This window comes from Zophobas morio, unplaced genomic scaffold (genome assembly GCF_036711695.1).
Source record: "Zophobas morio isolate AGI-343-1 ecotype UQ-CSIRO unplaced genomic scaffold, CSIRO_AGI_Zmor_V1 ptg000004l, whole genome shotgun sequence".
Lineage (NCBI taxonomy): Eukaryota > Metazoa > Arthropoda > Insecta > Coleoptera > Tenebrionidae > Zophobas > Zophobas morio.
Window position 1 is genome coordinate 17,344,153 of NW_026972109.1, and position 22,663 is coordinate 17,366,815.

Sequence of the window (22,663 nt, forward strand, 5' to 3'; positions counted from 1 at the left end):
AATTCCCTGGCCGGCGAGATCCCCCGATTTGGCGCCGAATGATTTTTTTTTTTGTGGGGGCACCTGTAAAACTTTGTTTACATTAATGGAATGACGTAGAGCAATGTCGAAGATTTAAAAGCGGCAATAACTGTAGCAAGTGATATGATATGATATGATGATATGATCTATTATATATTAAAATAATATTATTTAGTGGACATCTCAACATATAGTTACAAGTACATTTAGATGGATCAATATAAAAGATTGGAACATTTCTAACAGGATAAGATGGAACATAAAAAGGCAATAGATTTAGAATATCAGGCCTTTCAATATTATTAGAGAGAATATTAATAAAGATAAAACAAACAGCTGAAAACTGTATTTTTGCTTCGAGAGAAGGAAGTTCAAACAACGCATTATAACTGATAATAGAAGATGTATCTCTATTTACATATTGTGGGAACTTCCATAGCAGATAGCTAATGAAATGAATTTTCTTTGAACAGATTCCAGCCTAGCTATATGACTTATATAATAAGGGGACCAGACAATAGAACCATACTCTAGAATAAATCTAACACGAGTAGAGAGCGTATTTATAAGCACAAAAGATTTAAGAATAAGCGCTTAAATAAGCACAACATTTTCAATAAAAAAGTTTTATTTTAAGCAAAAAAGCATTAAATAAGCATAACACTTTCATTAAAAAACTTTTATTTTAAGCAAAAAAGCATTAAAAACATAATCATATTACAAATCAAAGAACACTTCTTAGAACTTTGGATAAAATATTATTATAATAATCCTAGACTTTATATTTTACACACGTATTTCAGTTTTCTTTAAAACAATTTATGATTGTAATATGTTCCAAGTTGTCCAGTGTAAATTTTTTTCGCCGATCATTTAAAATGTGTTTAAAATTGGAGAATGTGCGTTCAACATCCACACTCGTTGTTGGTGCAAATTTGAATTTTGCAACTAATGTTGAATCTAACACCAAATTTTCCACCTTCTGGCCTTGTAAAACACGAGCAACGTCGGAAAGAACACCGAAACCTGCATTTTTATTTAACACTTCGTCAAGTTTTTGAGATACTCTAGTACCAATATCACCCCTTACTGCGTTTGCTTGTTGTTTAAATTCTTTCACTAAGTTTATGGCATCTACCAACAACATGTTGGGTTTGTCTAACGTTTCTATTACCTCACATACGAATTGATAATTGCTTCTTAGAAAAACTAGATCTTAGAGAAGAATCTTCGCTAAACTCCGTAACTACTTCCTCAAATTCTTTGATATATTTGTCATAATAAAATATGGCCTGTAACCATGTTCCCCACCTCGTTATAATCGGCTCTGGGGGCAATGGTATGTTTGGAAATTTTTCCGTAAAATGTTGCACTCTTAGTGGGGCTTTAACAAAAATCTTTTTACCATTTGCCACTAATTTATTAACAGTAGGAAACTGCAAACGTATTCCTTCAGCCACTCTGTTTAAACCGTGGGCAATGCAAGTAGAGTGAATTAAATTGGAGTACAATATTTTTAGATTATTCCCTGCTTTCAACATATAACGAGCTGCATCCGAGATCATCAATTAAATTTCATTCGCCGGTACGGCATTTGGCAAAAATAGTGACGTAAGACTGTCATTTACAAATCTGGTAATCGTATTGCCATTTGTTTTATCTAACATTTTCAAACTTACTACATACCCTCAACTAGGGAAATTTTCATTTAAGATTCCAACAATTAAACTCGCCACGTATCTTCCACAACTATCGGTTGTTTCATCGACAGCGAACCATAAATAATTATCTCCAATGCGATGTTTAATTTCGTTATAAACTTGCTGAAACACTGGGCCTACATAATTTTTTCGGAGAGTAGTTTCAACCGGAATATGTCGATTGCAGTGTTTTTCAAGGAATTCTTGAAGAGGGCCTTTCTCCATTTTTTTTAAAGGTATATTGGACTGGATCATCATTTTACATAAATCGAAATTAAGCTGAAACTGCTCATCTTTTGTGGAAGTAGATGCAACAGATTCATGTATGGTCTGCTGTTTAATTTTAGAAACTTCAAACATTTTCTTCCTTTCTACATGAAGAGTCGTTCTGACATGTTGCGTCACGTAATATTTTTTATCACTTTGGATCTAAAACAACGTACATTATACATGGGCTTACGGTTTTCACACAAGCTGTGCGGAATATTTTGTTGTTTTCTAATTTTAATTCTGGAAAATCCCTTATCCATTCATCCGGCGTCGATTTTACTTTCGGCATTCTTTAAATATCGGTAATATTACCAAAAAGAACTCAACATGTAACAAGGGAGAACCACGTATAACACTGTACTACGACAGATGCGATAGACTGATGGTTGTGAAATAAACGGTTCATTTACTTAAAAGTTTCCATTAGAAAAATTTTAAGGTAGGTAGTTGGGTACAATAATCCTTTTTTCTAGAAAATCTTCAACGGTCTTGCCGCAAAATGCCGAAAAAGAACATCTGGTTAAAAGCTTTAATTCATTATCAACGGAAGTAAGGATTTAAAGTCATAAAATCTATGGAGTATTTTTCCAATCCTATAATAAAATTTTATTACCCAAATGACCGGAACCTATTCACAGAAAGGGTCTTGAGTAAGTGTACTTCAATGGTCAAGTCCAGGTAAAGTGCATACGATACGATATGCCTAACTATATATATAACAAGTATTTGTCATCCCGACAAGGCCGGCATTTGAACAAAATATGCGTTAAAACTCATATTCATCGAAAAAAGCATTCAATAAGCATATAAGTTTTAATATGCATAAAATTGAAAAAAAAGCAAATAAGCATAAAAAAAATGTGTCAAATGACTCCAAATTGTATCATAGTTACAGATATAAAAAAGTTTTGAAGTGCTTACATTTTTCACAAAAAGCATTAAACCTAGAAATCCGCTCTCTAAACATGAGATACGTAGAGAATTTTACAAGTAGAGATGTTCTTAAAATCCCTGCAATACCTTTTAATACACCCTAAAATTTTATTTGCCTTGTTTAAAATATACTCATAATGAGATATATAAGAGTTAGCTTAACATCCACATATGTACCTAAATCTTTAATTACAGTATTTACAGTCATGAGTGACCCACTCAATGTATAGCTAGGATATAACGGAGAGATTTTGCGAGTAAAATTAACAACACAACATTTTGTAACATTAAAAGTCATCTTATTTGCAATACACCAACTACTCAATTTGTTTATATCAGATTGTAGGCAAACAACATCATTGAAGCTTATAACGGAAGTATAGATTTTTAAGTCATCACCAAAATGAGGGTAGTTACTATTAAAATTGAAGCCAACATCATTAATAAAAATAATAAAATAATCTTCATTACTATTAGTTGTTTTAAACTGTTTATGAGCACACTTTTTAAGTTTGATAAGATTGATCATTTCAGCATTGAACCATTTAGGGTAACCTGAATTAAATTTGAATCTGACAGGTACAAACTGATTAATAGCAAAATATATAAAATGATAAAAAATATCAATTAATTCATCAAGTTTAGAACAGTTAATAACGTACGGCCAATTAATATTATTGAAATAGTCATTCAAGCCTACATAATTAGCTTCCTTAAAACTGTAATAACTATCTACATTACTATAGTACAAATTTTCATAGTCTAGATCAGAATTAACTAAAAAAGAAGGATGACATAAGTCCAGTCTAAACAATGGCTCACATTCTATAACCTCAACGCCAGCATAATTTGAAAAACCTCAAGTCTAAAATATTACCATACAAATTGGGTATAAGATTATACTGACTGAAATATAAAGAGAAATAACTATCACAAACATATATTTCAACTTCACTACTCAACTTATGAGGAACAACTCCAATGGTTCCATCTACATGATTCCACCCAATATTGGATAAATTAAAATCACCTGCTACTATTATATCACAGAAAGGATGTTTATCACAAATAGTTTCAACTGACCTAATGTGATCACAATATTTAGACGGATCTAATTTGGGAGGAATATAAACGCATCCTATAATAATTTCACATTTTGAAGAAATAGATATTTTAACCCATACTTCTTCAACAGTATCAGAGGAAGATAACCGCAAAGACTTAAATTTACTATTTGCAGCCAGGAGAACACCTCCACCCGTAGATTTATCACTATTACTAGTATTTCTGTCATTCCTGTAAACAGCATACCTGTTATCAAAAATTTCACTACTATATATTTCACTAGACAACCAGGCTTCAGTGAGACATATTCACTGGGCGGAAAAATATCTTACGGATGCAATTCCCCAGTTGAAGCAAGGTGTGTTTTACGGCGAGTAGCGGGGACGCTTTGATCTGGTCCACAAGGTCGTAGCCAGTGCGTCGCTTGGAGTGTTTACAGCTTGTTAAAAAACTACTTCTATATTACTATATTACTTCAAATAAAAATACTCGATGCCCTTTTTAATTTTTCCAACACATGACCACAGATTTGTGATCTTGAAATGTTATATTATGTTGATATACTTAGTCCAAAAGAAAAATATATTTGTAATCAAACTATCGCCGCGACAGCACTGGATCGAGCGTATGAAACACAATTCCGCGCGTTGGACATATTACATCATAATCTACATTTAATACGGAACAGAAAAGATGTTTTTAGTGCTCGAATTAGTTGTTATCAATTGACGGCGACAGGAAGAAACTTTTATGATAGATTAGGATTTTGTTTAGCTGCTAGTGGTGATGTGTTTGAACATTTAATTTAAGTGTAATAATTATTGAGAATAAAGCGTCCTTTGAAATTTGTTTTGAATCCAAAATCAGAATAATTTAAACTAAATAGCCAAAATGTCAAAGTAATGAATTTTATTTGACTATTACATTTCATGGCTAGTACTATTTTATCACAACTCGTAAATTCTTTTTTTCTGTTTATTTCAATACCAGAAGATGTTACAAAATAATTAAAAAAAGATTGAGATACAGTTTATTATTCTCTATAATTTTTGTATTTAATGTTTTGCTCTAAAATAATTAGGAGAGTCAATATTTTCAAGTTTCTGTTTATATGTATGTATAATATATATATGTAAAAACGATTCTACACCCGGTAGTTGGTAAAATGCTAAACATAATGTATCTAATCATTCCCATCAATAATGTGATGACGGCACCTCAATATTTTGCATGGAAAGTATTACTACAAATTAACATTCTCCCACATTTGTGATTTATGAATCTGTTTTTTTATTGAAGTAATACTTCTAGCCAGTACTACACTGTTCACTGTTGCGACGACAAGTTATGAGAAACGGAATAGAAAATTTAATATTCTAACTATGCGGAGAACTCGACTTAATAATAGTATTCAGTCGCTATTTTAAAATCACGATCGAACAGTTTTCTCATGCAAAAATCAAAGTCTGCGGCATTATACTTGCCATCGACTAGAACACGCGTACAATACGAAGGTGCCTACTTAACCCCCCTACAAGTTCGCATTGTTCCTAAAACCCAACGTGTCCCGCAGGGAGAAATAATTTCACGTATTGTAATTCCTACAATAATAACTAGAAAATTCTCATTGTGTGTTCCAACGGTCGTAATACAATTTTCACTGACTTTGATAACAAGTCCGCCACAAAGCTGTCCCATTGTGGGGAATCGGATAACTGTGGGGTAAATGCATTTTGTTAACCCTCTCGGAGTGACACAATTCACGCTCTGGAAGTCCGGTTCGTCTAATTCCACCGTCTATAAATCAGAGTGTAAACGACAGGGGATGCAATTTTGTCTAGCTTGGTAAACTTCTGCTCCGGACAGCTGCCTGCAAACACAGATAAAATCCTGCTATAAGCTCGGCACAGTGCAACCGTGCAGAATATTGTGGGTATTTGTAAAGGAATTCATTTTTACTTTCTAAATGACCGGGAAGAACCAATTGCCACACGGATTACTTAGAAATGTTTAATGTTAAATGCTAATGACGACGTCTCAAAGTCGAATAAAATCTTGTTCAGAAATGTTGCAATTTGTGTTATAATTGGAACAGTTTGATTCGTCCGGGAAAAGTTTGCTTCTCATGATTCATGGTTAAACTGGAAAACAAATTGTATTGATGACTACATAAATATTGAAATTAAACCGGAAAACGAACCCTTTGTGTTGAAAATATTGCCAGAGAGTTGTTATTTGCAGCCGGAGTAAATTCGTTGTTACTGCATTTGCGTCATGATTTTTTTTAAACGATGATTAATTGCAGGTGGGTGCATTGAGGTTTTGAAACACCAACAAGAGAAAAATGTATGGATAGTCTCTTGGCGGTCAGGTTACTGCCACAATTAACCTTTCGCCCTAATTTGTCCCTTCTTGAATATTAATCAGACCAATGAAGGATCAATTTCCTGTAGAATTTTGTTCGTGAATTATCGAGATTTCCAGGATTATCCCACCGCAATGTGTCGGATGTGATTGTGAATAATGCATGGTTAAAACTAAAAGCTTGATGAAGGTTACGTGCTAACTTTGTGCAAGAGTTTGAAGAAAAGTTTCGATTAGCTACCTGCTGTCTCAGCATCTAATACATTTTTCGGAAGTAAAAGATTTAATACGTCTTAGGATTTTATCTGATGAATCGTTTTCTGGTTGAAGTTGAGTTTAGATAAGCAGTAATGTCTGTCGTAGTCGCAAAGCTTTTAATGGACTCTACCAGTAAAACAACTTGATTGTGTACTAAACCAAACTAATATGAAGACACAAATGCCTAAATAGATGTAACAAAAACATTTTTTTGTGAAGAATTGCACATGCAGAATTAAAATATTGAGGTTTTGTCAAAAGCTGATCAATCTGGAGGTACAGAAAAAAATTGTGACGTATTTGGTGTTAACATGCGTTTGAAGACAGGTGGACTATATTGAGTCTAAAAACAGGTTAATTCAGAGTCATTAATCACAAAACATGTGGGGATTTAGATTTAACACTTCTTTAGATTTTGATACCTCGTATGCTTACTAGAAAAACATTCGTTCAAAGTAAAGCTTCCCATTATTTATGTTTCTTTCAAAATTAGAAGCATTTTAGAACAAATTTACTCACACAAAGGTATTGACAAAATCATTTTTTGGGAATTTTGTAAAATATGTTTCATACTATTGTTAAACAAAATTAATTAATAATGTAACAGCAATTTGGTATCGCTACTGTATTACCTTATTAATAATGCAGTAAGACATTTTCGAGATGAAAAGGAAAACTCAAGCTTCACAAATATTCATTATACGATTATACATATTTGTGGAAACTGACTCTCCTTGTGCAAAATTATTTACTCCACTTTGTGTTCAAACCCTTAAATTTAGACGCTTTTATTAAGAAAGTGTTCATAAATTTACTAAAATGAGGTTAAAGGCCTTAAATATGCTTATGTTTATATTCCGCAAGATTCGGAACTAAGAAATCACAAGACAAATTGTGTTCCTGGTTTTTGAAATGGGCTTCGCGGTTTTTACAGCGCTAAGGTAATTATTATTTTTAATATATTTTTGAAGTTTTGGTTAACAATACCTTTAATTGAAGCGAAAGTTTCGTGGTGAAAATTTGAACAAATCTTATATCACATACTTATATTTGAGTGTGTTTACACACAATTACGGTATCTGCAACAATTTTTCAACTTTTTTTACTTTTTGAGCGTATGCTAAGGAAGCATTGTAATCGAGTCGATTTCTCGAACTTTCATGACCTCTAGAGTACGAAGAAACAGATCTTCCGTTTCAGTCTGTCTGTCTGTTTGTTTTTTTATTTGTCTGCTCTGCAGTCTAGGCAATTGTATTATATTTAAATACTACTCTCCTATATAAATATTAAGAATATCATGTAAATGCTAAAACGCCAACCAAAATTTTACTAATTATCCTCACCAACAATTTGATGACGTCATTTTCAAAATTTACAATAGTAAATTTGTTTTTATTCTTATAACATAAGATAATATACATATATATTATATTATAAGTTTATTTTTCGAAAAGTGTGGATTTATTTACCTCCGACCAATTTTTCGTTTTTTCATTGTCTTTAATTTTTCAATTTTTCAAATACCTGTCTTTCAAATTTTCAATTTTTCGTTTTGCAATTTTTCGATAATACAATTTTTCATTTTTCGATTTTTCAGTTTTTTGTTTCCTCAATTATACAAGTTCTTGATTTTTATTTTTCAATTTGTCGTTTTTTCATTTCCTTTAACTTTTCAATGTTTCTTTCGATTTTATAATTTCTCGTTTATTCAGTTGTTCGTTTTTTAGATTTTGCAGTTTTTCAATTTTGAAGTTCTTCAATATTCAATCTTTCGATTTTTCAATTGTTCGTTTCTACAGTTTTTCGAGTTCTTGCTTTCCAGTTTTTGAATTTTTCAAAGTTTTCATTTTATATTTTTTGTTTTCTCATTTTTGAAATTTCAGCTTTACAATTTTGTATTTTCAATTTCACAATTTTGCGATTTTTCCATTTTTTTATTCGAAAAGTTGAAAAATCACAAAACTAAAAAATTGAAAAAAATTGAAAAATCGGAAAACTGAAAAGACGAAAAATTGCAACAACGAAAGAGTAGAAAATCCAAAAAGTCGAAGAACTGAAGAAACGACAAATCAAAACATTGAAAAACTAAAAATCGAGAAACCTAAACATCGAAAAAAATTAATGAATCGGAAAATTTGAAAAAACTAACAACGAATCGAATCGAAAAATTGGAAAACCAAAAATTATAAAATCGAAAAATTATAGAATCGTTAAAATTGTAAAATCGAAAAACTCTAACACTGAAAGATCGAAAAATTGAAAAATTTAGTTTTTGAATCTTTAATTTTTCATTTTTTCAAATTCGCGTCTTCCAAATTTTTCGATTTGCAATTTTTCGATAATACAATTTTTCATTTTTCAATTTTTCAGTTTCTCAAGTTTTAATTTTTCAATTTTTCACTTTTTCGTTTCCTAAATTTTACCTAAGTTCTTGTTTCAATTTGTCGCTTTTTATTTTCTTTATCTTTTGAATGTTTCTTTCGATTTTAGAATTTCTCGTTTATTCAGTTGTTCAAACTTTCAATCTTTGATTTTTCAACTCTTCAATGCTCCGATTTTTTTATTTTTCATTTCTGCGTTTTTTGGATTTCTCAGTTATTGTCATTTAGTCTTGCCTTCGGTGTGATTAAACACCTTGCATAGTATTATTTAATTTTCAATATTTCGATTTTCCAGTTTCTTTAATTTTTTAACATTTCGATTTTGTAGTTCCTCAATTTCAATGTTTCGATTTTTCAATTTTTCGTTTCTACAGTTTTTCAGTTCTTGCTTTTCAGTTTTTAGGATTTTCAAAGTTTTCATTTTATAATTTTCGTGTTTTCATTTTTCAATTTTCAATTTTACAATTCTGCGTTTTCAATTTTACAATTTTGCGATTTTTTCATGTTTTTTATTCGAAAAGTTGAAAAATCGAGCAACTAAAAAATTGGAAAAAATTGAAAAATCGGAAACTGAAAAAACGAAAAATTGAAAAACTAAAAATCGAGAAACCTAAACATCGAAAAAATTAATGAATCGGAAAATTGAAAAAAACAAAATACGAATCGAATCGAAAAATTGGAAAATCAAGAATTATGAAATCGAAAAATTACAGAATCCTCAAAACTGTAATATCGAAAAACTCTTAACACTGACAGATCGAAAAATTGAAAAAATTCGTTTTTCAGTCCTTAATTTTTCATTTTTTCAAATTCTCGTCTTCCAAATTTTTCGATTTGCAATTTTTCGATAATATAATTTTTAATTTTTCAATTTTTCAGTTTCTCAAGTTTTAATTTTTCAATTTTTCAGTTTTTTGTTTCCTAAATTTTACAAGTTCTTGAATTTTATGTTTCAGTTTGTCGCTTTATTTCCTTTATCTTTTCAATGTTTTTTTCGAATTTAGAATTTCTCGTTTATTCAGTTGTTCAAACTTTCAATCTTTGATTTTTCAGTTCTTCGATGCTCCGATTTTTCATTTCTGCGTTTTTTGTGTTTCTCAATTATAATTTTTTAATTTTCAATATTTCGATTTTCCAGTTTCTTTAATTTTTCATATTTCGATTTTGAAGTTCCTCAATTTCAATCTTTCGATTTTTCAATTTTTCGTTTCTATAGTTTTTCAAGTTCTTGCTTTTCAGTTTTAGAATTTTCAAAGTTTTCATTTTATATTTTTCGTTTTTTCATTTTTGAATTTTCAATTTTACAATTCTGCATTTGCAATTTTACAATTTTGCGATTTTTCCATTTTTTTTTATTCGAAACGTTTAAAAATCGAAAAATTAAAAATCGAGAAACTAAAAAATTGGAAAACATTGAAAAATCGGAAAAGTGAAAAAACGACAAATGGAAACATTGAAAAGCTAAAAATCGAGAAACTTAAACATCGAAAAAAATTAATTAATCGAAAAATTGGAAAAAACAAAATATGAATCGAATTGAAAAATTGGAAAACCAAAAATTATAAAATCGAAAAATTATATAATCGTCAAAATTGTAAAAACGAAAAATTGTAACACCGAAAGATCGAAAAATTGAAAAATTTTTTGATATCCCAATGTTTCCTTTTTCGTTGTCTTTAATTTTTCAATTTTTCAAATTCTCATCTTCCAAATTTTTCAATTTTTCGATTTGCAATTTTTCAAATTTTAATTTTTCGATTTTTCAGATTTTCTTTTCCTCAATTTTAAAAGTTTTTCATTTTTATTTTTCATTTTCTCGATTTTATGTCACAATTTGTCGTTTTCTCATTTCCTTTACCTTGGCAATGTTTCTTTCGATTTTATAATTTCTTATTTATTCAGTTGTTCAAATTTTCAATATTTCGATTTTTAATATTTTGTTTTTTAGATTTTTGCCGTTTTTCGAAGTTCTCAACTTTCAATCTTTCGATTTTTCAATTTTTCGTTTCTACAGTTTTTCAAGTTCTTGCTTTCCAGTTTTTAGATTTTTCAAAGATTTATTTATATTATTCGTTTTTGAATTTTCAATTTTTAAATTTTTCAATTTTTCCATTTTTTTTATTTGGAAAGTTGAAAATCTAAAAATTAAAAATCGAGTAACTAAAAAATTGGAACAATTGAAAAATCAAAAAACTGAGAAAAAGAAAAATTACAACAACGAAAAATTGGAAAAAACAAAATATGAATCGAAAATCCAAAAATTATAAAATCTAAAAGTTATAGGAACGTCAAAATTATAAAGTCGAAAAACTGTAACACTGAAAGACCGAAAAATTAAAAAATTAAATAAACAGAAATTTAAAAATTAAAAGTCGAAAAACTGAAAAATGGAACAAGTGAAATTGTTTTAAAATCCAATAAATGAAAAATGGAAATATTCTAAAATCGTAAAATTGAAATTGAAAAGATGAAACATTTTTAAATTTATAATTATCGTTAGATACACATTTAAAGTGAACAGTAGAAAAATTGCAAAACAAAAACTTAAAGAACGAAAATTGAAAAATCGAGAAACTGAAAAATTTTAAACTGGAAAAACGAAAAATTATAAAATCTGAAAGTTAAAAAACTTGGAAAATCGGAAAACTGAAACTTTTAAAAATGAAAGCTCGAATATCGTAAAATTGAAGAAACAGAAAAATGAAAAATTGAAAAGATTTAAATGGAAAAAACAAAAAATTATAAAATCGGAACATCAAAAAAATCGAAAAAAATGTGAAAATAAAGGAAATAAAAAAAACCGACACAAAAAATTTAAAAAACGAAAAAATGAAACATTGAAAAATTTCAAGTGAAAAAAGTTGCGAGAGTGTGATTTACGCCACGGGTTTTCACGTTATAGAGGTTATCAGGAAACAAAAATAAAAAAAATATATATAATTTTTTAGAGAAGCTGGGTTTAATGGAGTTCATTCAGAGGCGTGGGAAGTTTTGTCGAAATAATCTTCGACAAATGTTTTTAAATAACTCTGTGTTTTTACCGTTTTGTGTATTAGTTGGTTATAATTTGCTTTTATGTAAGACGTAATAATTGTTTTGCTTTTCTGTATGTTGCCGTTGGGTTTTGTGTATTTTGCTTCTCTGTGTGTTCTCATTAATTTACGAAAACCACATTAAACGTTGCATACAAATAAGAAACAACCAAAGAAAACCGTGCATGTTTTGTTTCGTGATAAACAAAACAAAGAAACATTTCCAGGCGAAGTAATTTTAATTTTTATTTTTTCATACGCATTTTAATTAGTTATTTTAGCAGGGCGGCTATAAAAAACCTACATATATCCGGCTAGCTCGCCGGTCGTTCCCCTATATTTTTCAAGCAGTCCGAAAACGAGACAGGTGCATGTCTTACATTTACAAATTTTCCTTGACGACAAATACTTGGCATATTTCTTTACTAAACATTTCCACCGTAAAAGGCAACCTAAAAGCAGCAACTTCGAAGGTTCAAAGAGCAGGACAGCATTCATTTCGTAATTGATTTTTTCAGAGGAGCCGTCCCTTTACAGCTTCTTGCAATTCCTCCTTAATCTATGCGAGCTAAGGTCACTCGCTACACTCGCAATCTTTTTAACCGAAAAGGAAGCGATTTTTTTATTCGCTTCTATCGTTTTCTTTATACCTAATTGCAAATTTCTTTTCTTATCGGTGCGATATTCGATCGTTGTCACGGGTAGTTGCACAGATAGCTCGGAATTACCTTTTGTGTTACCGGATGATTGGCGCAATTTCAGCGGAATTGGACATTAAAGAAAAGTCTTTGAATTTTCGTTTCTTTGTAGGCGTGCTAATTGACGAACCGATGAAAAGTAAATAATAAAACAAAATTGCGTTATTTTAGGGAATAATCATTTTTCTTGTGGGGGGTTTGGACGTAAATACGCAAAGCACAAAACATGCTCGATTATTAGCACAATGGATACAAGAAATGAATCTAGATTTAATGACGAAATGTTGTGTTGCCCTGAGGTTTTCCACCATAATGAGAAAATATCTGTTCTACATCCACTTCTGGAATAAACTGTTTTGAAGCTTTGCAAATTAAAGTTATGCGAACAGAATGGGAGGAAAGAATAACAAAAAAACACAAATGCATTGTCAGATGTTTTACTGTAGTTAGGTAGGTATTTATTTGTGAGCACAGTTCTACAAAATGATCACGCAATTTGAAATCAGAGAGTTAATTTTATGTTAATCTAAATTCCTGCTCCGTTAAGCTTCAAATCCAATTATTCATAAATAAAAGTACAGTGCCCTACCTACAAAAAATGGAGTTTAGCATCAAAAAGCTTGATTTCACATTATACACGTCGTGAATTTACTTTTAATTGCACTCATTATTTAAAATATTACCTTGTTGCAGGAGAAACATTACTTTCATATTACGGGAGAAGGAAAAGAATATCTGTCAGCTTGGATAAAAAATATTATTGAGGAAAATCTTACCACTTACTAGCAAACTAGCCTTTATGAGTTGGCTTTCAAAACTCATTACTAACTATTGTAACAAACTTACATAACATTTCCAACAATTTAACAAACTTGTTTCCCTTAAACTTATGTTGAAACAGCATGTTTCAGATCCTGTTGTATTGTCAACTGAAGAAATAGTTTTACAAAATCATTAGTTGGGGTACGTAAGTTTATTACTTCCAGAACGTAAGCTAAGGAAGTATTGTAATCGAGTTCATTGGACGACTGACTGCTTCTATGTTCTCTAAACGTTTCATGACTCCTAGAGTACGAATAAATAGGTCTCTCGTTTTTGTCTCTCATCAACATTTTTCACTTTATTTTGAAATTGCAAAATTTCCAAGTAAGTCTTTTATGGTTATCGTAGGCATGGTAAATCGTTAATTTTTTCATTCATGCTCCTCTAAAAAATTATGACGTCACTTTACAATTTTACCGTGTTGAGTTTTTACCTGAGGCATTTAAATTTTATTTTACAATTTTGAAATTACAAACCCGAATGCTCTGAAATCTTGCAAAAGTTTTAAACACACAGGAAGTATAATAAATCGTTAAGTAAAATTTATTCGTTTATGGTTTCCCAAAAAAATCATGACGTCATCTTACAATTCTATCGAATAATTTGTTTTTTAATTTCGTGCTTCTGTATGTTTGATTTACGAATCCGTATAGAGATTTTACCCTAAACATTAAGATTTTTGGGAAAAAACCAAAATTTTATCACAATATTTTTCAACATAACTTTGTAACTGCAAAAAACGGATGTTGTGAAATTTGACGAATATTTTAAGGTTATTAGAAGATGGTAAATCGTTATTCAAAATGTGTCCGTCATCTTACAATTTTGCCGAATATATGCTCCCCAAGTTTATGAGTCTTTTTGGGAAAAAACTGAGTGTGGTTAATTACTGAATCACTCTTCTGCATGTGTAAGTGTTATAAAAAAAAAAAAATCACGGTTGTCCCTGAGAAGCTAAATTAAACAAAAAATGCATTTATCGCATACAAAAAAGACCTAAATGTGCTCACTGCGCTTGTATTCTAAGGGTCAATTTCCGAAAATCTACAAAATTATTATTATAAATGATCCCAAACACTTTCTTGAACATTTCTGACACTAAACTTCAAAGAAAGAGCTTTTAGAAGGCGAGCGCAGCGAGCACATTCTCGTTTTATTAAAAAAAATTGGTCCAATTTTATAAAATTTTCAGCAAAATGTTTTGAGCCGTTCTTGAGAGACATCATCCATTTTTTGGGAAGCGGTAAACGTATTTTGATTAACGATTTACATTGCTTATGAATTATGATAACCTTAAAACGTTCCCAAAATTTTAGAACATTCGATTTTGTAGTTTTAAAATTAAATTGCAAATTTTTGTCATACATTTTAGATTTTTTTTTTTAATCTGGATGTCTCGGACAAAAAATCAACACTAATTCATAAAATACACGTAAGAGCATGATATTTTATAAAACTTAAATCAAATTTACTGTATACGATTTTAAACATTTTTTAACTTAAAACATCTTGAAAATGGTACATTTTTCTAAAGAAATGTGGATTTTGTAATTAACCTTCGTCCTTCGAAGTGACACTCAATGAAAAATTCATCACAATTAATCATCGACCTCTTTTTCTTAATGTATAGAATTTACTTTCAACAACATAATACTTAAAACACAATTCTAAAATCGAATTCATCATTTGATATTTTACTTATTTTTATTTCAATTTTCGAGGAGACAAAATTAAACAAATTTCGTTAGTGACTTTTAGCCGTTTGTACTTGTAATCTGAACGTGCTAATAGTCGATTTTTTTCGAAGCAGTGGCGGCGTAAAGGGGAGGCGGTGGGGGCGGTCCCCGCCCCGGGTACCTCATTCGCACAGCCAGAGAATACTTACAGAGGAATTAGTCTGTAAAAACACACAAAAAAAAATCTGGACGGCAGACAGACGAACAGACAGACAGACAGACAGACGGAAATGGGAGACCGATTTCTTCGTACACTAGGGGTCATGAAAGGTCGAGAAAATGTAAAAATAGAGAGAGTCGGCCGAGGGAGTTCATTACAATACTTCCAAATATTGTACCTTTTTTTTCTTAATATACATAGCCTTCTTTTCATAACAAGAAACTTAAAAGATGGTTAAGATGGTTAAAATGGTTTATGCAAGGAAACATGGCTTTTGCAATTACAGAGCTTAGCCTAATTGCAAAATCGATATTTCTTTATACAAATTTTCCATTTTAAACATGTTTCAAATTTCATGATGTGGAAAGAATTCTACACATATTAAAACAAAAAGTCAAAATATGTATATTAAGAAAAATAGGCAAAATATAAACTCCGCCCACCCACCTCATCTCAACTGTGATGATTTTTTTTTATTTCTAGAAACTTAAAACACAATTAAAATGGTAAATTGTTGTAAGGAAATATGGATATTGCCATTAGGCTCCGCCCCTAGGTCTGCCAACGAATAAAAACTTCATTACTATTTAGATCAGGGCACTTATGCGTGGGCCTTAATCTTTGGCTTTAATTTTTTCTTGGTATACATAGTATCCTTTGAATAGCACGATACTCAAAAAAATGTCTTATATGGTAATTTCTTGTAGAGACAGGAATAATAATAATTTTGCATTTAAATTCCGCTCTAGACGATTATAACAATATCATAAGAATTGAGATAGGGCGGGTGGGCGGGACTTATACTCTGCCTTTTTTCTTAATATACGTAGTTGTCTTTTCAGAACAAGAAACTTAAACCATGTTTAAGATGGTAAATTCTTGTAGACAAATATCCATCTTGCACTTAAGCCCCACCCCTCGATCTGACAACGAATGAAAAATTCATCGCAATGGAGAAATGAGATCGGGGCGGGTATGGGTGGGGCCTTGTATAGTTCTAATTTTATTTTTTTCTTAATATACATACAATTCTTTGAACAACACAATATTCAAAAACATTGTAGAGAACTAAGGATTTTGTAGTTAAACTCCGTCCGCTTGGTTTATGGCGAATAAAAAAAATCATCACAATTGAGATAGGGCGGGTGGGCGGGGCTACATTTTGCCTTTTTTTCTTAGTATGTGTAGACTTATTTCGACAAAAAGAAATTTAAAACTTGTCTAAAATGGTAAATTTTTGTAGTAATCAACTTAACTCCTCTACTTTTCTTCTACAACCCCGTTAAATACGGCAAAACTTGAACATCAAAGGTACTATCAACGGCAACTTTGCAACGGAGTTTATAAATCTCATTGCTAACGTCATCAAAAAAAGATGTTCATGGAATAGTTCAGTGGCGGCTCGTCAGGGGAGGCAGGGGAGGCAGTGCCTCCCCTGGAAAAATTGACCATTAGTTTTTGTTTTAATATCTGTTAACTTCAAATATATTTTACAGATATAGCAAATAACTTTTATGGAACACTGTGATTTATTAAAACGCGTCTTGGTAACATATTTTGAAGTACGCGCTTTCGACAGGAATAAGCACTGATCATCGTCGTGTAGGCCAGCTTCAGACGGAGGCATGCCTCAGATAGGCGGATATCTTCAGTATGATTAGTCAGTGGTGCTAATATGTTTTTGAGAAAGACAATAGTCATCAGTGCTTTATCAAAGCGCCAGCGGAGGCACCAACGCCTACCGTCCTTAAGCCAATCAGATCGAATTTTTTAATCTCACGGTGAAACTGCACAATGCTGAACAGGGATGCTGAATGCATTTAGTTAGTTGTGCATTAATTTGACGCGAGGAAAGGTATTGACTGCATGTGCATTGCCAAGGTTATGTATTAAAACTTTTAAGTTAACTTGAAATTGAAAACAGTAGGACAATGAAAATGTGAGTTTTACAATGCTGATAGCAACATAAGAATCTATAATCTCCAAAGTTTCTTATAAAGTTTAAATATTTAAGCACGCTTTTCTTACGACGAACAATTGGATGTCAAAGATTTAGAACCTCTCATCCAGATTTGAGCTGAAATTTATTAATTAATTGATTAATATATTTAAATCAGCCCTAGATCATATGAATTAATATTTAATGTTAATAAAGCAAATTCTGTAGTCTTTACACCTTCTCGTTGGTTTGTGTCAAGCAATTAAATGTTTTTTATTCGGGAAGTGTACCCATATAGAGATATGTTACTGACTCAGAGTTATTTGCATTGTTTTCATAAAAACGAATAAACAATCTGTTTTTTAACAAAAGTAATTGCCAACATGTTAATTAATACCTGCTGATTTTGAAACGGAAATGTTGCCTCACCTAACAAAAAGACCACGAGCCGCTACTGGAATAGTTCCAAATGTGACAAAAATCTACGATGAATTTTCTGCAGAGAACATAATTTTGGAAATTTTACGACTAAGGGACCCCTTGGCGACTTCCAGCAAGCATTTTTTCCCAAGAAGCGGTTCAGTGGACTATATTGGAGCTTTTCAAATTCATCTAAAATTCTGAGTGTGTTCCGAGTCTAGCGCTTTGTCTAAGGTTTTTTTAAGCATTGCTGTGGCTTCATGTGAAAGAAATTTTCCAAAATTGAAAGTGATAAAATCGTGGTTAAAGTCCATAATGAGCTAAGCGCGACTAAACAATCGATTGAGAATATCTATTTATACTTTAAGGGCGAGAGAAGTTCTGTCGAAATAACATTCGACCAATTTTTGAACTGGCTGAATATAGTCGGATATATTGACCTCAAATCGGATAAAAACGACAACCACAGTAGAAAAACTAGTTACGTAAATTAACAGCTCCCTAGTAACTTTGTGCAGCAACTGATTTTAATTAAAACATGTATAGCTCTGAAATTTGGCGTCGTCATTACTCCCACAAATGAATCCTGTTTGTATAAAACCTTTCATTCGGGTGTATTTTTCAACTTACACCATATTTTTCTGGACATCAAAATATTTACAACTGTGACAAAACTTCCAATTTTTGAGTAGTCCCTTCGGGAGTAAGAAAGTCGTAAAATGGGATAACATTCCCTGATCTATGATTCTCCACACCTTACTACTGCAAAGAGAACAAAACAGTGAAATAAAATTTCAAGATGAAATCTAATTTGCATGAATTTATTGAACGCCTTTCACGTCCGTAATAAAAAATCTGCTGTCTCGCAAAGAAAACTTCTTGGTGCTCGAAACTTCTAGTGATATCTAATTTTGCTCGTCTACATATTAAACAAGTTTCTTAAATTGAAAATAGTCAACTCCACCAGTAACGTCACAAACATTATCTTCGTAAAAGCCTCCTGGATAATAAATATTGAATCAAAAGCTACGAAGCCGTCGGCGTTAGCTCGGTGAAAACAACTAGAAACAGGAAATGTATAAATTATATTGCATACTGCAGCCCTTTAAACGGCATTCATATTTAAAGCAGGATTTCCGTAATCCGGGTGCAAAAGCGAACAGGAAATTGTCAGCCACATGGCTAATGAATCCTATTACATTCCGAACAAAAAAAAGATGGCCTTAGGTGAAGCTGTTCAGAAAAAGTTTGGAAATGTTCTTTGTAGATTAATAACTGAAAACATGGCGAAACAGAACAAGGATGTTCGCTTTTTGCACAAAAAACTTGGGAGGGTGAAGAGCGTGAAGGCAGACTTTTATAAAATTAATTAAATGGTGAAAAAGTGGCGAAAGAGAGTATGAAGGCGTGGTTCGGTGGCTTCTACAGATAATATGGAGTTGGAAGGCATGCATGAAAATTTTAGACATGTGCGTACAATACGAGATTTAATAATTCTGTTATTCCTGATACGATATTTTTCCGCGTCTGTGTTCACCAATAGATTTTGGACTGTGTTTTTGCTGTAAGTATTGATTTTGGGGATATCAAAACAATTTTAATTCATTTTAAAAATAGGATTCGTCGCAATATGCGGGATTTTGTTATTTTTTCGCTTATGAATCAGAATTAAAGTCGGTTAAAATTTTTGTAAAAGGGTTAAAATGCAAATTATTATTTTGTGACGAAGCAAATAATGCAAAACGTGTTTTCAGTGTTGAATGGTTAAATAAAAACTCTTTTGTGTGGGGCACGAATTTAACGCACATAATAGAGCTCCGATAAAACATTTTTGCACAACCAGCAAAGAATGATTAAAGGAAAGTGGAAATAAAAATAAATAAATAACATAAATCTCATCGTCAACTCTTATTTAGAGAGTTTTCAATTACGTTTTTTTAAATACTCTGCTTCTAAATGATAATTTACGTTATTGTAAATCTCAAATCTTCAGCTGTTTTTCACCAATATAGCGAAACTTAACTTGTTTTCGTGCAATCTGAGCTTTTCAAAAAAGCTTGAGTTCACAGGTCTAATTTTCATATTTTTCTTTATATTTATTAAATTCACGAAAATAAAAAAGATGACATTTAGGATAAAGCTCTTTGTTTCTTGCTTCCGGTATCAGTACGAGTTTTTGTTATCTCTCCCGCTTCTCCAATCTATCATCACATCCCTTTTTATGCACGACCCTCCCAGAGGTCATGTCAATCGTATGTAAATTACCAAAGCTCATCGCTTAAATTCCGAGAAAAAAGAGATTTGTCTGATAAAAGTGCGTATTCGTGTCGCAAAATTGGCAGGCATTCGCAGCCGCCATTTTTATTGCTTATTAAATATACAGAGAATAAGAGAATCAAGAAGTGTTACATGGACGTAATCTTCTCATCCTCGCAGACAAAGTCGCAGCGATCGCCTTAAAATCAAAATTAAACGTAAATAAAATTCCTTTGTCTGCGTATTTCCAATTACCCTCCACACGAGCGTTATGAATTTTTGATAGGGTTTATCTTTTCGCAATGAGCTCAAACGGATTGTCAGTTAGCAAACCCTCGAGTTCTGTTTATTAAACTCGATTACGAATGTGTCATATTCGACGTCCCGCTGATCAATGAAACGAAACAACACATTGAAACAGTAAATGATAAATTATGATTTAATCTGCCGTGTTTACCGGAGCCATACGCGCTAGGCTAAAGGCGAATTAAATATATTAACCATTAAAACAACGCTCCAATATTGACTTAAATTACGACGGGTTTAATCAAACGCTGCGACAATTACAGTAATGGAAAGCAAATTTATGTAGGAAATGAGAGGAGTAATTATCGTTTTTGTTTTTTTTTACAGAAAATGCCACAAGGATGTGTCTCGCCAACGCTACTTGGACGAAGGCGGACTACTCCAAGTGCACGGAAATTATTCTTATTCCGGACGTGGAAACTCAAGCCACGATTTATTTCGTTGGATATGTTTTAAGTTTAATTACGCTGTCGATAGCGCTGGGGATTTTCACATATTTCAAGTAAGTCGACGCAATTTTCCTAAGATTGGCCAGCGAGTTTGCGAATTCGATCCTTGTGTCCGATGTTCGAGAAGAAATTCCTGCGCATATTTTAAATCGGTTGTGACATCCTAATTACTACAAAGGATAGAGCAAATAAAAAGTTTTCTTCTTCTTTGTTCAAATTTTCAGACAGTTTTGAAGTTATTTAAGAAAAAGACACATAAAATTATTTTAGGGGTTAGTTTTAATTGGAAAATGTTGCGGTAGCATTTCTGAACTTTTTTGCATCCCAAATACTTAAGTACTATTGATTACAAAAGCTTGCACACGCTGCGGAAGTCCACAAACTCCTGCCAAATTCTCATTCCTCTCTGAAAATCCCGCTAAAGATAACTCTAAACTTAGTAAACGCGTTAAAACAGAACCTCCACAAATACAACCACTCCAAATACCCAAAGACCCAATTACATTGGCAATGAACCAACATCACTGCTCCAAAATCATGCCAAATGATAATAAATCTCCAATTAAAGTCCATCATAATTCAAGTGCTCTTTCTCCCTAATTTATACGATTAATTTCAGAGAGCTGCGATGCCTTCGAAATAGAATTCACATGAATCTGATGTGGTCGTACATGCTAATGTACTGTATGTGGATCGTAACCTTGACCGTGGTAAGCTAAAATTTCCTCTTCATACCTCTCGTAATAAATAATTTTCAGCTCAGCTCAAAAGACGGAGCTTCCATAGCTTGTATATTTATCATCACGTTGTTACATTATTTTCACATTTCGACGTTCTTTTGGATGTTCGTTGAGGGTAAGTTTTAATGTGCTGCTGGGGGAGCTGGTTTCAAGTTAATGTGAATTCTGAGAAAGAACGCAATAACGAGAATTTTTACTCTACAATTCAGGATAATTTGATTGTTTATAAGATTACAGTTCGAGCATAAAAAATGTGGCAGTTAAAGTAAAAATTCCGGACTGCGTGTTTTGAACTTAAAAGTGAAGTTGTTTTTTTATTATTGACTCAAGATACATAATTCACCCGAAAAATGGATTTTACAAAGTTCGATTTTTTCATGTCTGAAAAACAACTAATATCGCATTTCGAAACCCATATGATTTTCAATAATAGTTAATTTTCTGTTGTTGAACTTAGTCTTTTAGTAGCATAACTGTGTGTATTTTTTTAGAACAATAATGGGAAGAGTTTCCAAATATAAATTTGGAAACTGAACACGTAGAACTACTAAAACATTTATTTGTTGATGTTTATTGCTTTAAATAATTTCAACTACAAGCATTAAATGAAGTTTAACTAAACTGTCTACCATTAGTAATAATTGTTTGAACAAGATCCGTTAAAAGCATTGCATAATTTTATGCTTGAAGGATCATGTTGTACACCGTCAAACGCTCAGCACGGAGTGGAAATTGTAATTAATTTTATTTTTAGGACTGTATCTTTATATTTTGGTTGTTGAAACCCTGACCAGAGAGAATTTCAAGTTGAGGGTTTATGTAGGCATCGGCTGGGGTAAGTTTATTTTCGTGGTGTGCTTTAATTAAACTTTTTTAGTTATGTGTAAAATGAAACTGTTTTCGATGTTATTCAGTTTCATTAAATGGAAATAACCGAAGCTTTAATGGATTATGTTAATAGAAATTTATTCTCTTTGTAATGTGTTTTTGCAGGCCTGCCGATGGTGTTTATCCTTATTTGGGCGGTGGTCAAAAGCTTCATTCCATCAGATGCGGATCCTTCCTCGGTAAGTAGAATTTACATACCTAAAGCAACGACGTTAGTAATTTAGT

The 22,663-nt window shown here is 31.6% G+C and overlaps 1 protein-coding gene across 6 annotated transcripts in view; it reads left to right on the forward strand.

Annotated features, from left to right (window-relative positions):
• Positions 1-22,663, forward strand: part of LOC135143784 (diuretic hormone receptor-like) — a 136,608-nt gene that overhangs the window by 80,905 nt on the left and 33,040 nt on the right. For all 6 annotated transcript variants that reach the window (XM_064075726.1, XM_064075739.1, XM_064075742.1 and 3 more), the window contains exons 3-7: positions 20,689-20,863; positions 21,430-21,520; positions 21,569-21,665; positions 22,305-22,385; positions 22,544-22,617. In XM_064075726.1, coding sequence (XP_063931796.1) covers positions 20,689-20,863; positions 21,430-21,520; positions 21,569-21,665; positions 22,305-22,385; positions 22,544-22,617 — 518 coding nt within the window. The remainder of the gene's footprint in view (positions 1-20,688; positions 20,864-21,429; positions 21,521-21,568; positions 21,666-22,304; positions 22,386-22,543; positions 22,618-22,663) is intronic.